Source organism: Ornithorhynchus anatinus, chromosome 2 (assembly GCF_004115215.2).
Source record: "Ornithorhynchus anatinus isolate Pmale09 chromosome 2, mOrnAna1.pri.v4, whole genome shotgun sequence".
Taxonomy (NCBI): Eukaryota; Metazoa; Chordata; class Mammalia; order Monotremata; family Ornithorhynchidae; genus Ornithorhynchus; species Ornithorhynchus anatinus.
The window spans coordinates 99,819,864-99,834,041 of NC_041729.1; the positions used below are offsets into that span (position 1 = coordinate 99,819,864).

The 14,178-nt window shown below is 43.7% G+C and overlaps 1 protein-coding gene across 1 annotated transcript in view; it reads right to left on the reverse strand.

Annotated features, from left to right (window-relative positions):
- NKAIN2 (sodium/potassium transporting ATPase interacting 2) overlaps window positions 1-14,178 on the reverse strand; it is a 1,127,517-nt gene that overhangs the window by 173,441 nt on the left and 939,898 nt on the right. The window contains exon 4 of the mRNA XM_029058747.1: window positions 6,572-6,772. Within this exon, the coding sequence (XP_028914580.1) occupies window positions 6,572-6,772 (201 nt within the window). The remainder of the gene's footprint in view (window positions 1-6,571; window positions 6,773-14,178) is intronic.

A 14,178-nucleotide genomic window follows, 5' to 3' on the forward strand; every position in this document is an offset into this window, starting at 1 on the left:
GATGAATGAACAGAAGAAGTAGTAAAAGAAATGTAGTAGTAGAAAAAGTAGAAGAAGCAGAAGCAGGAAAATAATAGGGATAAATAATAGGGATGAGCGGTAGTAAGAAACCGGAACAAGGATACCTACAGAGAAAAGAAACCCTATTGCAATGTGATTTTCTCCAGAGCCACTTAGGATAAGGTGGAACAGAAATAATGGAGACAAGAACAGAGACAGCTGAGAAGACCTAGGGCAGGTGTCGTGGTAGGAAGATGAGAGAAATAGATTTGAGCTGAGGAAAGAGGAGAGAATTATGAACAGGCGTTCCAAAAGCTGAAGGAAGGAAAGGAACCATGTGGGTTGGAAAGAGTTGATCAATTTCTAAAGCATAATTATATTGGTTGGGGAAATCAGAGGTGCAGGAAAAGTATTCCAGATGGATGTTTTCAGTGCTGTGTAAATAGTATTTAGCTTAAGTGTATTTACGCACATTTTCTATTCTGTTTTACTCAAGTGTAACACGCTAAACAATAAATTATCTTGCTTATTATATCTTTGTCATTCTGGATCCTCTTCCCATCTTTCTTTCGTTAAGGCAACTTCTTACTGTAAAACACCAACACACACCCTACTGCTATTATTCTACCACCTACCACTGGGTTTAGCTTTCTGAGGATGAATGAGTTGCTACCAAGGTTTTTTTTTCCAAAAATGGTAAACGATTCTCACTGCAATGCTTTTTTTCTTATGTGCTGAAAAATCAACTGCTTCCCAGAGAATAATCTGCAGGTAGGAGTTGAGACGAGATTGTCTCCCCCGCACACACAGTGACTCCATCGTCCCAGTAACACCCCGCTCTCAGCACCGTATCTGTATATATTGATTTATATATCCCATTTCTTTATTTTCTCATATTATTGCCGCTATTAATATCTATGTTTTCCCTCTTTTTTATGATATTTATTAAGCTCTTACTCTGTGCACGGCACTGTACTAAATGCTGGGGTAGATACAAGTTAATCAGGTTGGACACAGTCCCTTTCTCACATGGGACTCACTCTCTTATTCTCATTTTACAGATGAGGTGATCTAGGCATAGACAAGTGACATGACAAGCCCAAGGTCACACTGCAGACAGTTGGCAGAGACGCATCAGAACCCAGATCCTTCTGACTTCCAGGCCCATGCTTTAATCCACATTAAACAGAAACTCCTCACCACTGGCTTTAAAGCACTCAATCTCTTTGCCCCATCCTACCTCACCTTGCTACTCTCCTACTACAACCCAATCTGCACATTTCCATCCCTTAGTGCTAGCCTTCTCACTGTGCCTCCATCTCAGCTATCCGGTCGCCAGACTCTGGCTCATGTCCTGCTTTTGGCCTTGAAAGCCCTCCCTCCTCATATCTGACAATCAATTACTTTCCCCCACTTCAAAGCTTTATTGAAGACACATCTCCTCCAAGAGGCTTTCCCTGACTAAACCCTCCTTTTATCTTCCACTCCTTTCTGTGTTGCCCTAACTTTCTCCCTTTATTCATCCCCCCTTCCCAGCCCCACAATATTTCATTCATTACTATTATTATTGAGCGCTGACTGTCTTCAGAGAAATGTACTAAGCACTTAGGAGAGTACAACATAACGGAGTTGGTAGACACGTTCCCCTTCCACTATGAACACACTGTTTAGAGAGAGTTTACCGTCCTCAACGATGCACAGTGGAGAAAGCTTTTGAGTGTCAGTCTCACTGTTTCCAGGTTACCTACATGTCAATTCATCAGGTTGGACACAGTCCCTGTCCCACATAGGGCTTACGGTCTTTTTACAGATGAGGGAACTGAGGCCCAGAGAAGTGAAATGACTTACCCAAGGTCACTCAGCAGATAAAGTGCTTAGTACAGTGCTCTGCACACAGTAAGCACTCAATAAATATGATTGAATGAATGAATAAATGAATGAACAAGCGGTGGAGGCAGGATTAGAACCCAGGTCCTTCTGACTCCCAGGACCATGGTCCATCCATTAGGACAAGTTGTATGTAACAAGAAAGTGATCCATACCAGTGCTCTTACCAGGGAATTAACCTAAGCTACATAATGGGGAATTATTTGGTGGCTTGATGTCGATGAGACTGTTTCCTGGCACCCATACTGTTTTGTGCTTCTTTTTCCTTACTAAAAATACCTGAAACTGTGATATATGTAAAAACTAAAATGATGCCACGAAGAAGAAGTTCTGGCTTTTTAAAATGGCATTCAGTAGGCATTTACTCTGTGTCAAGCCTCATTCTAAGCTCTGGGGTAGATGTAAAATAATCAGGTTGGGCAATGTCCCCGTCCCACATGGGGCTCCCAGTCTAAGTCAGAGGGAGGAGGATTTAGTCCCTATATTACCGATGAGGTACCTGAGGCCCAGATAAGTGACTTGCCCAAGGTCACACAGTAGGCAGGTGGGGGAGTGGGAATGAGAACCTAGGTCCTCCGACTCCCAAGTCTGTGCTCTTTCTAGTATGGGACACAGTGGAATGTCCTCCCCCTTTCTGTCACGAATTTTGGCACATATGAACTCTTGCAATAACTTCAGGAGCATGTATTGTAAAACCACCCAAACGTGGTCTACTAAAACCTGCTGGAATCTCAGGCTCAGTTCTGATGGCTTGTCATCTGCCCTTTTTCTGTTGCATGAGACAGGGAAGACAGTTATTGTTCGGTCACAGCCACTAAAGACATATGGGGCACGCTCAGAATTCCGAGATGCCAAGATTCATTCTTATTTAGCGATATCCCTCCTGTGGCTCAGAAACTAGCTGGAATTTCCTTGTAACCATTAGTGCTTTTGCACGAGCCCATGGTTTGATGACTATGCCAATTTTTTGGTGGAGCGCTTTCCTCTTACAAGAGTACTTTTAACCATGCTTAGCACATTTTGTCTTCAAATCACCTCTGTGAGGTGGCTACTTTCATTCTCACTTTGCAGATAGGGTCACTGAGGTCCACAGAGTTTGAGTGACTTGCCCAGTGGCCGAGCTGGGGCCAGATCCATGATCTTTCCACTAAGCCACACTGCCTTCTGAAGGGCATCTGACTGATGACCTTTGTGGCTGGAGAGGGTAGAGAGGGTTATCTACCTTACATCAGGAAAATCCTGTGGGGAAACAGCATTTAAAATAACTAGGTCTATTACAAGAACGTTTTGACCTCCTGCTCCTCATGTGACTGGTTCGAGACTCATAGTAGATAGCTGTTTTTCACCTTCCCTCTCAATTTATTTATTGAGCATTTACTGTGTGTCGAGCACTGTACTAGGTGCGTGGGAAAGTACAACAAAACAGAGTTGGTAGACACGATTCTTGCCCTCAAGGAGCTTACAGTCCAGTGAGGGAAATATTCTTTCATTCATTCAATAGTATTTATTGAGCGCTCACTATGTGCACAGCACTGTACTAAGCGCTTGGGATGAACAAGTCGGCAACAGATAGAGACAGTCCCTGCCGTTTGACGGGCTTACGGTCTAATCGGGGGAGACGGACAGACAAGAACAATGGCAATAAATAGAGTCAAGGGGAAGAACATCTCGTAAAAACAATGGCAACTAAATAGAATCAAGGCGATGTACAATTCATCAACAAAATAAATAGGGTGATGGAAATATATACAGTTGAGCGGACGAGTACGGTGCTGTGGGGATGGGAAGGGAGAGGTGGAGGAGCAGAGGGAAAGGGGGAAAAGAGGGTTTAGCTGCGGAGAGGTAAAGGAGGGGTGGCAGAGGGAGTAGAGGGAGAAGAGGAGCTCAGTCTGGGAAGGCCTCTTGGAGGAGGTGAGTTTTACGTAGGGTTTTGAAGAGGGGAAGAGAATCAGTTTGGCGGAGGTGAGGAGGGAGGGAGTTCCGGGACCGCGGGAGGACGCGGCCCGGGGGTCGACGGCGGGATAGGCGAGACCGAGGGACGGTAAGGAGGTGGGCGGCGGAGGAGCGGAGCGTGCGGGGTGGGCGGGAGAAAGAGAGAAGGGAGGAGAGGTAGGAAGGGGCAAGGTGACGGAGAGCCTCGAAGCCTAGAGTGAGGAGTTTTTGTTTGGAGCGGAGGTCGATAGGCAACCACTGGAGTTGTTTAAGAAGGGGAGTGACATGCCCAGATCGTTTCTGCGGGAAGATGAGCCGGGCAGCGGAGTGAAGAATAGACCGGAACGGGGTGAGAGAGGAGGAAGGGAGATCAGAGAGAAGGCCGACACAGTAGTCTAGCCGGGATAAAACAAGAGCCCGTAGCAGTAAGGTAGCCGTCTGGGTGGAGAGGAAAGGGCGGATCTTGGCGATATCGTAGAGGTGAAACCGGCAGGTCTCGGTAACGGATAGGCTGCGTGGGGTGAACGAGAGAGACGAGTCAAGGATGACACCGAGATCGTGGGCCCGAGAGACGGGAAGGATGGTCGTGCCATCCACGGTGATGGAGAAGTCTGGGAGAGGACCAGGTTTGGGAGGGAAGATGAGGAGCTCAGTCTTGCTCCTTGCTCCTAGGTTCTGGGATTAGAACCTAGGTCCTCTGACTCCCAGAGGAGCAATTTAAAGATAGGTATTTAAGTGCTGTCCTCTCAGGGTCGCGCCTGGAGAGTTTCCAGTACTCTATCAGTCTCGACTATGGGAGGGAGAGTCAAGCCGAGGCATATCCATTCCATTCCTAGCTTGGCCAGTGGCTAGCGAGTGAAACGCAATCTTTCACAGGTCAAAACTCACCTACTCTGGGCAGCAGTGGCACGGGAGAGACTTGAGGGCAGAGACTCAGGTTTACTGCACGGAAGAAGGCATTGCTAAACCACTTCTATATTTTTACCAAAGAAACCGTATGGATCCACTACCAGAACGACTGTAGAGGGAGGTGGGGTGTTCTGGGAGAGATGTGTCCATGGCGTCACTACCGGTCGGAGACGACTCGACAGCATAAGACAAGACATAAGTGCAACGGAGTTGAGAGTGGGGTGAATATCAAATGCTCAAATGTCAAAGATCCACAGACACAGAAGGGAATGTTCTGGAGGCCCCCTCCACACATGCACAATAGTCCTTCCCTTCACAGCATCCTCTAGACTGTGAGCTCTTTGCGGGTAGGGACCATGTCTGCCAACTCTGTTATACTATACTCTCCCTAGTATGTGTTCTGCACACAGTAAGTGCTCAATAAATAACATCATTGATTGATTGATAGTGGGAGAGTCAGGGGGGTGGGGGCAACCCAAACCAAGTCTCTAAACGCAGTGGCTGAAAACATGAAGGAATGTGGGAGTCTCTGCACTATTATTAGCCTTGGTTTACAACCCTATGATGTACAAAATAATAATAATAAAAATGATTGTATTTGTTAAGCACTTACTATGTGCCAAGCACTGTTCTAAGCATTGGGGTAAATATGGCGTAATCAGGTTGTCCCATGTGGGGCTCACACTTCTAATCCCCATTTTACAGATGAGGTAACTGAGGCACAGAGAAGTTAAGTGACTTAAGTCACACAGCAGACAGGTGGCAGAGTCGGGATTAGAACCCACTACCTCTGACTCCCAAGCCATTTCTCGTTCCACTAATAATAATAATTATGTTGGTATTTATTAAGCACTTACTATGTATAGAGCACTATTCTAAACACTGGGGTAGATACAGAGTAATCAGGTTGTCCCACGTGAGGCTCACAGTTAATCCCCATTTTACAGATGAGGTAACTGAGGCACAGAGAAGTTAAGTGACTTGCCTACAGTCACACAGCTAGCTGACAAGTGGCAGAGCCAGGATGAGAACCCATGGCATCTGACTCCCAAGCCCGGGCTCTTTCCACTGAGCCACGCTGCTTCACTAAGCCACACTGCTTCTCTGTACTCTACTTCTCTGTACTTGCTGAGGAAACAGTGTGGAAAGCCAAAGCAGATTCAGAAGGAAATGTTTCAACACTGAAATGTGACTGTGCCTCACGAGAGTTTCAGATTTCAACTCATTCATGGAAACATTGGAGGTGTTTTTTTAACCTCTCGACTTTCTCTGCCCAGAATATAAGAACCCAGGTTCCGGGACCTTGCTTCTATTTTGAAAAATTGGTCTTTAGTAATTACAATAACAATAATAAGAACAATAATAACACAGAGGTAGTAATTGTGGTCCTTGGTAAATGCTTACAGCGCTGAGCTCCAGGTAGATGCAATACAATCAGATCAGAACAAGTACCTGACTTAGATGGGGCCCCCAGTCTAAGTGGGAGAAAGACAGTCACTCATTCCTCATTTTATCGATGAGGAAACCGAGGTTGAGAAAAGCAAAGTGACTTACCTCCCCAAGACCACACAACAGGCAAGTGGTGGGGTCAGGATTAGAACACAGGTCTCCTGATTCTCAGTCCTGTCCTCTTTCCACTAGACCGCCCTTCTTCAATCCTCTTACCCTCCCACGGCACAGACCGATATGCTATTCAACCCACACAGCGTAAAGCTTGAACTCTCTGCACATGAATGGGATTAACCAGTCTGTGGTGGTGGATAATGCTCTCATCTGGAAAGGATTGCAGGACTCACACCATCTCGAAGGCATGGAAAAGAGAAAAGACCACGATCCCACTTACCGCAAGAACAATCTGGAGGGAACTGTGAGCCACTTCTATATACTGGTACTCGAGCAGGCAGCCTGACACAGTGATGTAGCGATGGTCTTCTGGGGCCCAATCTGGGGCTGGGGTCACCGAGGTCACGGTGCAGCCCGGCCCGTTCTCCATCCACCAGGAGCGGTGCATCGAGATATTAAAAGTCAGAATAAGGTCTGTTTCCTGCCAGAAAACAATCCAAAAGGAAAAGCGTGAGTTCGTAAGTGGCACTCAGCCTATTCCAGGCTGAGATGCCTCTCGGCTTTTCATAAAGACTCATTTTTTTATCGTCTCTAACGAGTCAAAGAGAAGCATCAAAAGTAAAAGACCATCAGTTCCACTTGGAGATCATGGATCTCTGGATTTCACTTCTGAAGGTTTGTCTGATAGACGTGAGGCAAAGTAAAATATCTTATTAGAAGTGCTTGAGCAGAAAAAAAAATCCCCAGTAGCTTACATTTATTTCAGCAGTTGTGAGCATTAATATTTAAGACCCTCATAAAGATTTCAAAGTGAAACTATTTAACCAGTTTTACCACAGTGGATTGAATGTAATTTCATTCCATGCCAGACATGCCACACATTCTCTCCACCTCAAAAATGTTCGCCTAACGGGACTCTCTGTGTGCATAAAATTACCTGAAGGCATAATGCTTGGCGATTTAAAGATATTGTCATTATTTCAGGATGAACAGACCAACTGAAGTCTGTAACAATCTTAAATACATTAAGAAAGAAGATGTTGGAATAAGAAAATGCCATAAAAGAATATTTTCCTCAACTTCTTCCTTGCAGCCTTCTGTGTTGATGAGGAAATTAGCATCTGTATCAGCTGCTCCTTCCCAATGGAAGGACAAACCATGAATATTTTTGCAAATAATCCCTCTGAGGGACAATTGACAGCTCCTTGAAAGCCTGGACCATAATCCTTCAATCAATGTTTAGGCAGCAGCCACTAAATGAAATGAGTTGAGGCAGAACTGTTCTTAAACAGCTCAATATCTAGTGGCAATAATAACAGTAATGATGGGATTTGTTAAGCGCTTAATATGTACCAAGCACTATTCTAAGAGCTGGGGAAGATACAAGGTAATGTGGTTGTCCCATGAGGGGCTCACAGTCCTAAGCCCCATTTTACAGATAAGGTAACTGAGGCACAGAGAAATGAAGTGATATGCCTGAAGTCACACAGCTGATCAGTCACGACCTCTGACTCCCAAGCCCGGGCTCTTTCCACTAAGCCACGCTGCGACTGTATGACAACAGGATAATCACAAAACCTACAGAATGAAATGATATCAATTTGTACCCCATGGTATTTACTCATTGCTTATTTTATGTTCAGCACTGGGTAATAATAATAATAATTTTGGTACTTATTAATCACTTGCTATGTGCCAAGCACTGCTCTAAGCACTGGAGTAAATACATGTTATTCAGGTTGGACATAGTCCCTGTCCCACGTGGGGCTCACACGCTAAATTCCCATCTTACAGATGAGGTAGCTGAGGCCTAGAGAAGTAAAGTGACTTGCCCAAGGTCACACAGCAGACATGTGGTGGAGCTGGGATCAGAACCCAGGTCTTTGTGAATCCCAGGCCTGTGCTCTATCCACTAGGCCATGCTCCTTTCTCAGGGGAATATACAAAAATTGGATATATTCCCTGTCCCACAGTTTATAATGGAGGGTGAGCAGATGAAAAAAACAAGGATCAGGGAGGTTGAGTGACTTACCCAAGGTCACAAAGCAGGCAAGTGGCTGAGCCAGACCTACACCCTAGAGATTTTTCACTCCCAAACTCAGGCTCATTCTACTAGGCTGTGCTACCTCCTCAGCCCCAAATTTGGGACCACTTAGACTCTTATCCCCTGCTTCTTCCCTTGGACTTGTCTACTACTGAAAAGGCAAACAGGATTGATCAAGAGCAGGAAGGGTTTGCTCTTCAGTGGGTTAAAACAGACTCACTTCAGCTCCAAATATCAGTGATAAGAAAAAAGAGCAGAATGTCAATAGGGAACAGTAGGGGAGAGGATGACAGGGCATTTTCTGGATTTGGGGTGGCCTGAGCAGATAGAGACAGTCAAAGAAGGAGAGACAGACCATTACTGACTCCCAATTTCAAATTTAGCCCACAGACACCCACATGTACAGAATAACAGGAAGCCATCCCTCCACACTGCACAGCCGCATTAAAAATAGGCCCTCAATCTAGTCTCTTCACTAGTTGAGACTGAACAATCCCACCAGTCCAAATTAGGACGTTTTAACTGTTCTTGTAATCACGCGGAGGGAAACATAAAAATGAACCTATGTTCAACAAGGGCTCTTCAAAAATACAAAAGTAATCAGGGAAGTTGGAGTTTTCTCGACTGTAAGCTCACAGTGGGGAGGGAATGTGTCTAATATGCTGTAATATTGTAATCAACCAATCAAACATATTTATAGAGTACTTACTAGGTGCGGAGCGCTGTACTAAGTGCTGGGGAAAGTACAGTGCAACAGAATTAGCAGACACGTTCATTCCCCAATACGAGCTCACAGTCGTATGAGTCGCAGAAGGGGAGACAGACATTGATAAGGATGAATAAGTCATTTGTAACATATAAAGTTAAGTACATAATGCTGTGGGGGTGGGGTGACTATCAAGTTTCCAGAGGTCACAGATTGAAATGCAAAGATGACACAGAAGGGAGAGTGAGCTGGGGAAAAGAGGGCATAATTGGGGAAGGTCCTTTGGAGGGGATGTAACCTTAGTAATGCCTTGAAGGTGGAGAGAGTGCTAGTCTGGTGTATGTGGAGGGGGAGGGAGTTCCAGGCTTTGGGGAGGTTGTGGGAAAGGAGCTGGTGGCAAGATAGACAAGATCAGGGCTCAGTGAATAAGCTGGTGCTAAAGAGGCAGACTGTGTGGCCTGGGCTGCAGTAGGAGAGTAAGTACTCAATAAGTACAATTGATTGACTTGTGGAACGATCAATCAATCCAGCAATCAATTAGTGACATTTATGGAGCACTTACTGTGTGCAGAGCACTGTACTTCACACTTGGGAGAGTAAACATGTTCCCTGCTCACCAGGAGCTTACATTCTAGAAAGGTGGTGGAGCTTGACAGGAAAGATTTCATATCTTTCCCAGTAGTTCATCACTTACAGGGTGGCAAAAGATAGCAATTTTGGATATTGGACACCCAGATGCTCGTGAAAATTACCGACAGTGTAATTATAATGGCATCAAAAGGATTGTTTTGAAGAAGTCTGCCAGGACTTAGGTCACTTCTCTGGGAAAACTCCAGAGTTTTCCAAAACGTTTCCAAGCTTTTCAAAAGTTTTCCAAAACTCTCCCTACGGGCCTGCTCCAAGGTTGTTGTGATGTCCTGGAACCACTGGTGCTATTTCCAAAATACAGAACTTGGGTAGAGGATTTTTTTATGGTATTTGTTAAGCACGTACTATGTTCCAGGAACTGTACTAAGTACTTGGGTGGATACACGGTTGGACCCAGTCCCTATTTAACACTCTTATTCCCCATTTTACAGATGAGGTAACTGAGGCACAGAGAAGTTAAGTGACTTGCCCAAGGTCACAGAGCAGACAAGTGGCAGAGCCAGGATTATAACCCAGGTCTTCCTGACTCCCAGGCCCTTGGTCACTAGGCCACACTGCTTCTCACTAGGCAATGTTGCTTCTCAAGTGCTTCTTAAGCATTTCAAGTGAAGGGGTGTATATTTCCTCTGTTCTATTTATCTTGATGATGTTGTCTTGCTTTGTTTTGTTCTGTTTTGCTCTGCCGTCTGTCTCCCCCGTTTAGACTGTGAGCCCATCACTGGGCAGGGATTGTCTCTATCTGTTGCCAAATTGCACATTCCAAGGGCTTAGTACATTGCCCTGCATGCACATAGTAAGCACTCAATAAATATTATTGAATGAATGAATGAATGAATGAATGAAAAGGAGACTGGAAGCTCAAAATAAACACATCACACATAAAGGTATCTGCTGGGGCCATGTCTATGCTGAATAGCATTATTTAGAAAACTGGTTTTTTATGACAGAGGAACCTAAAATCTGCAAATTCATTTCAGAAGTCATTTTTGTCCCCTAAGGCTAAAGTGTATGTGCACTTCTGCTCAGGAAATAAAAAAAACAAATGTAGCAGTACAGATGGAGTTCAGGTAGTTATTTATTTAATCAATCATTCAGTGGTATATATTGAGCATTTAACTATGTGCAGAGCACATTTAACTATGTATAATATAGTTTCAATCTCCTACTTTTAGTTTTGTCATTTGTATCCTATGATCTTATTCTTTAACCTGTCTGAGTTTACAAATGGTGTCAGTTTATCTCATCCATGAAACTGTTAAAATACCTCAAATTTACCTATTTTACTCAAAAAAGATAAATAGGACAGCGCTCTGTACACAGTAATTGTCAATGAATGCTGCTGCTGCTGCTGTTGCTTATAAGGCTCTTTTAAAATGAAAGGTAATGATTCAGAATTGATGAATGCCAGATTTTGAAGTGAGCTTTTGTCGTGAGGAACCAATCTTATTACTTATACCTTTCAAGGTCTCTGGAAAACGAAAACATTTTTCTTCTTTCCACTGACCCCATGCATTGCTTCCACATGGTCATCCTGGCTCTAAATTATGCTAAGAGATGACTGCCTCCACAGCCAAATCAGAGTAGTGGTCTGAGCAATTCTCTAGTGAATTTATACCTGTCTTCATCTCCATCTGATTCACTCAGGAGAACCAAATTCACCATTCCCCAGACAATCTCAAACTGTTTGGAGTATAATCCTGTAACCATTGCAAAATCATACTCCTCTCTGACCCACTCCTTTCACCTTGACTGTGTGAAGGAAGCAAGAAATGTCCCTAACTACTATTGAATTGTTTTAATTTCAGTGAAAGGCAGATACCCCAACTATACTCTGGGAGGAGTAAAAAAAAAAAAAAAGAATTGGACTATTAAACTGTGTTCTCCCTCTATTAGAATATAGAGATACAACATAGGCTAGTGGATAGAGCACAGGCTTGGGAGTCAGAAGGACCTGGGTTCTAATCCCGGCTTTGCTATTTTCCTGTTATGTGACCTTGGGCAAGTCACTTCCCTTCCTCTGTACCTCAGTTAACTCATGTGTCAAATGGGGATTAAGACTGTGAGCCCCATATGGGACAGGGATTGTGTCAAACCCAATTTTCTGGTATCCACCTTAGTACAATGACTGACACATAGTAAAGTGACTGTCAAATGCCATAATTATTCAAATATATATGATAACATTCTCTACAGAAAGTCCTTAACTCTTTATGCTCTTGAAATCTTCTTGATCAATCAGACTATTTTATTTACTGAGTATTTACTGAGTGCAGAGCACTGAACTAAGAGGTTGGGAGAGTACAATATAACAGAGTTGCTGGGCATGTTCCCTGCTCACAAAGAGCTTACAGTCTAGAGGAAGTCTTGTTGATCATCAAAATAGGATCTAGGGGCAGGTTGGATAGATTCATGGCTGAATAGCCACTATAGATTACTAGAGGAAAGATAGGATTGGAGAGGGAAAAGTCAGGGATTTTAGATTGCTCTAGCCTCGAGAATGGACAGCCACAAGGATTAGAGAAGCAGCGTGGCTCAGTGGAAAGAGTCCGGGCTTGGGAGCCAGAGGGCATGGGTTCGAATCCCAGCTCTGTCAGCTGTGTGACTGTGGGCAAATCACTTTACTTTTCTGTGCCTCAGTTCCCTCGCCTGTAAAATGGGGATGAACACTGTGAGCCTCATGTGGGACAACCTGATTACCCTGTATCTACCCCAGCTCTTAGAACAGTTCTCTGCACATAGTAAGGGCTTAACAAATACCAACATTATTATTATAACTATAAAAGAGTTATGATGCCAGGACAGACACATGGGGTTTATTTGGTAATCCAGTAGGGGCATGTACCCGTGTGGTAATGGTATTGGAGGAGAGGAAGAAGCAAATCCATGAATACCGGAAGAAGAAGCGGGATTTGGGAAACATCGAATGTGGGTCTTATGAAACTATCATAAATTATAATAATAATGATAACAATAATTATGATCACTGTGTTTTTTAAGTGCTTACTATATGTCATGCATTGTGCTAAGCCCTGGGGTAAAACACAAGATAATCAGGTCAGACAGTCCCTGTACCACATGGGGTTCACAGTCTGAGGTAGAGGGAGAAGAGTAATTGAGTCCCCGGTTTGCAGATGAGGAAAAATGTAAACTCGTTGTGGGCAGGGAACTTGTCTACCAACAGAAGGAGAAATGGTGCTGTGGGGATACCATGCGCCTGGGAGTCGGAAGGACATGGATTCTAACTTCAGCTCCACCACATATCTGCTCTGTGACTTTGGGCAAGTCACTTCACTTCTCTGGGCCTCAGTTGCCTCATCTATAAAATGGGGCTTAAGAGTGTGAGCCCCATGTGAGACAGGGACTGTGTCCATCCTGATTAACTTGTATTTTCTCTTGTGTTTAGAACAGTGCTTGACACATAGTAAGCGTTCAACAAGTACCATAATTGTTATTAGTATTAACATTACTTCTGTAATATTGTTATATTCTACTCTCCCAGTACTCTCCCACTACACAGTCAGTGTTCAATATTGATTGAGTTTATTTAAATGTATAATAATGATGATAAAAATCTGATGCCAGAGCATCTTCAAATAATACAAAACCCTGGTCATTATAGATGGACATAAATTAGAGACACATTGAAAACAAAATTGCTAGATACAAAGAATTTTCCATATAAAGAGCCAGTTCTAAACTGCATTCTTAATTACAGTTCTGCCAACTGACACATGAATCAACATCTCACACCCTACCCAGGCAACCACCTTTGCAAGCCTTACGACAGTTCGTTGCTAAGGACCTCCATTCTGTGTCAAGTCGGTATTCAAAATAGGCAGTGTTTGATATTTTCTTTGAAAGCTGTTATTAGCTCTGGAGAAAATTGCTTGAGTCAGAGATGTGCTTGTGAGGGTCAAAGAGATAAGCCTAATTTCTCAACAAATAAGTGTGGACTTGTGTGATAATAATAACACCATGAATTTGTAGAGAACTCTCGATTTTTCCCAAGTCGCTTTCCCATCAGTGATCTCATTTTAGTTGCAAGACATTCTTGTGAGGTAGGGAGAGGCAGGTATTACTTTCACCATTTTGCAACTCCCTCTAGACTGTAAAGCTCATTGTGGGCAGGGATTGTGTCTACCAACTCTGTTGTATTGTACTCTCCCAAGGGCTTAGTATTCATTCATTCATTCATTCATTTATTCAATAGTATTTATTGAGCGCTTACTATAGTATGGTGCTCTGCACACAGTAAACACTCAATAAATACCACTGATGATGGTGATGATAAGTGTCCAGTGGTACACTACACTGTAATGAGCGCTTGGGAAATATCAAACAAAGAAGTGGCATGTTTCCTGCCCACAAGGAACTAATTGCATCTGTTTAAAGAGAAGCAAGACTAGAAGGGAATCAACAAAAGGATTCCTTTTGGCACTGAATAGTGTTGATTTGGAATCATTTTTATGAAATACAGAAGCCACAAAGT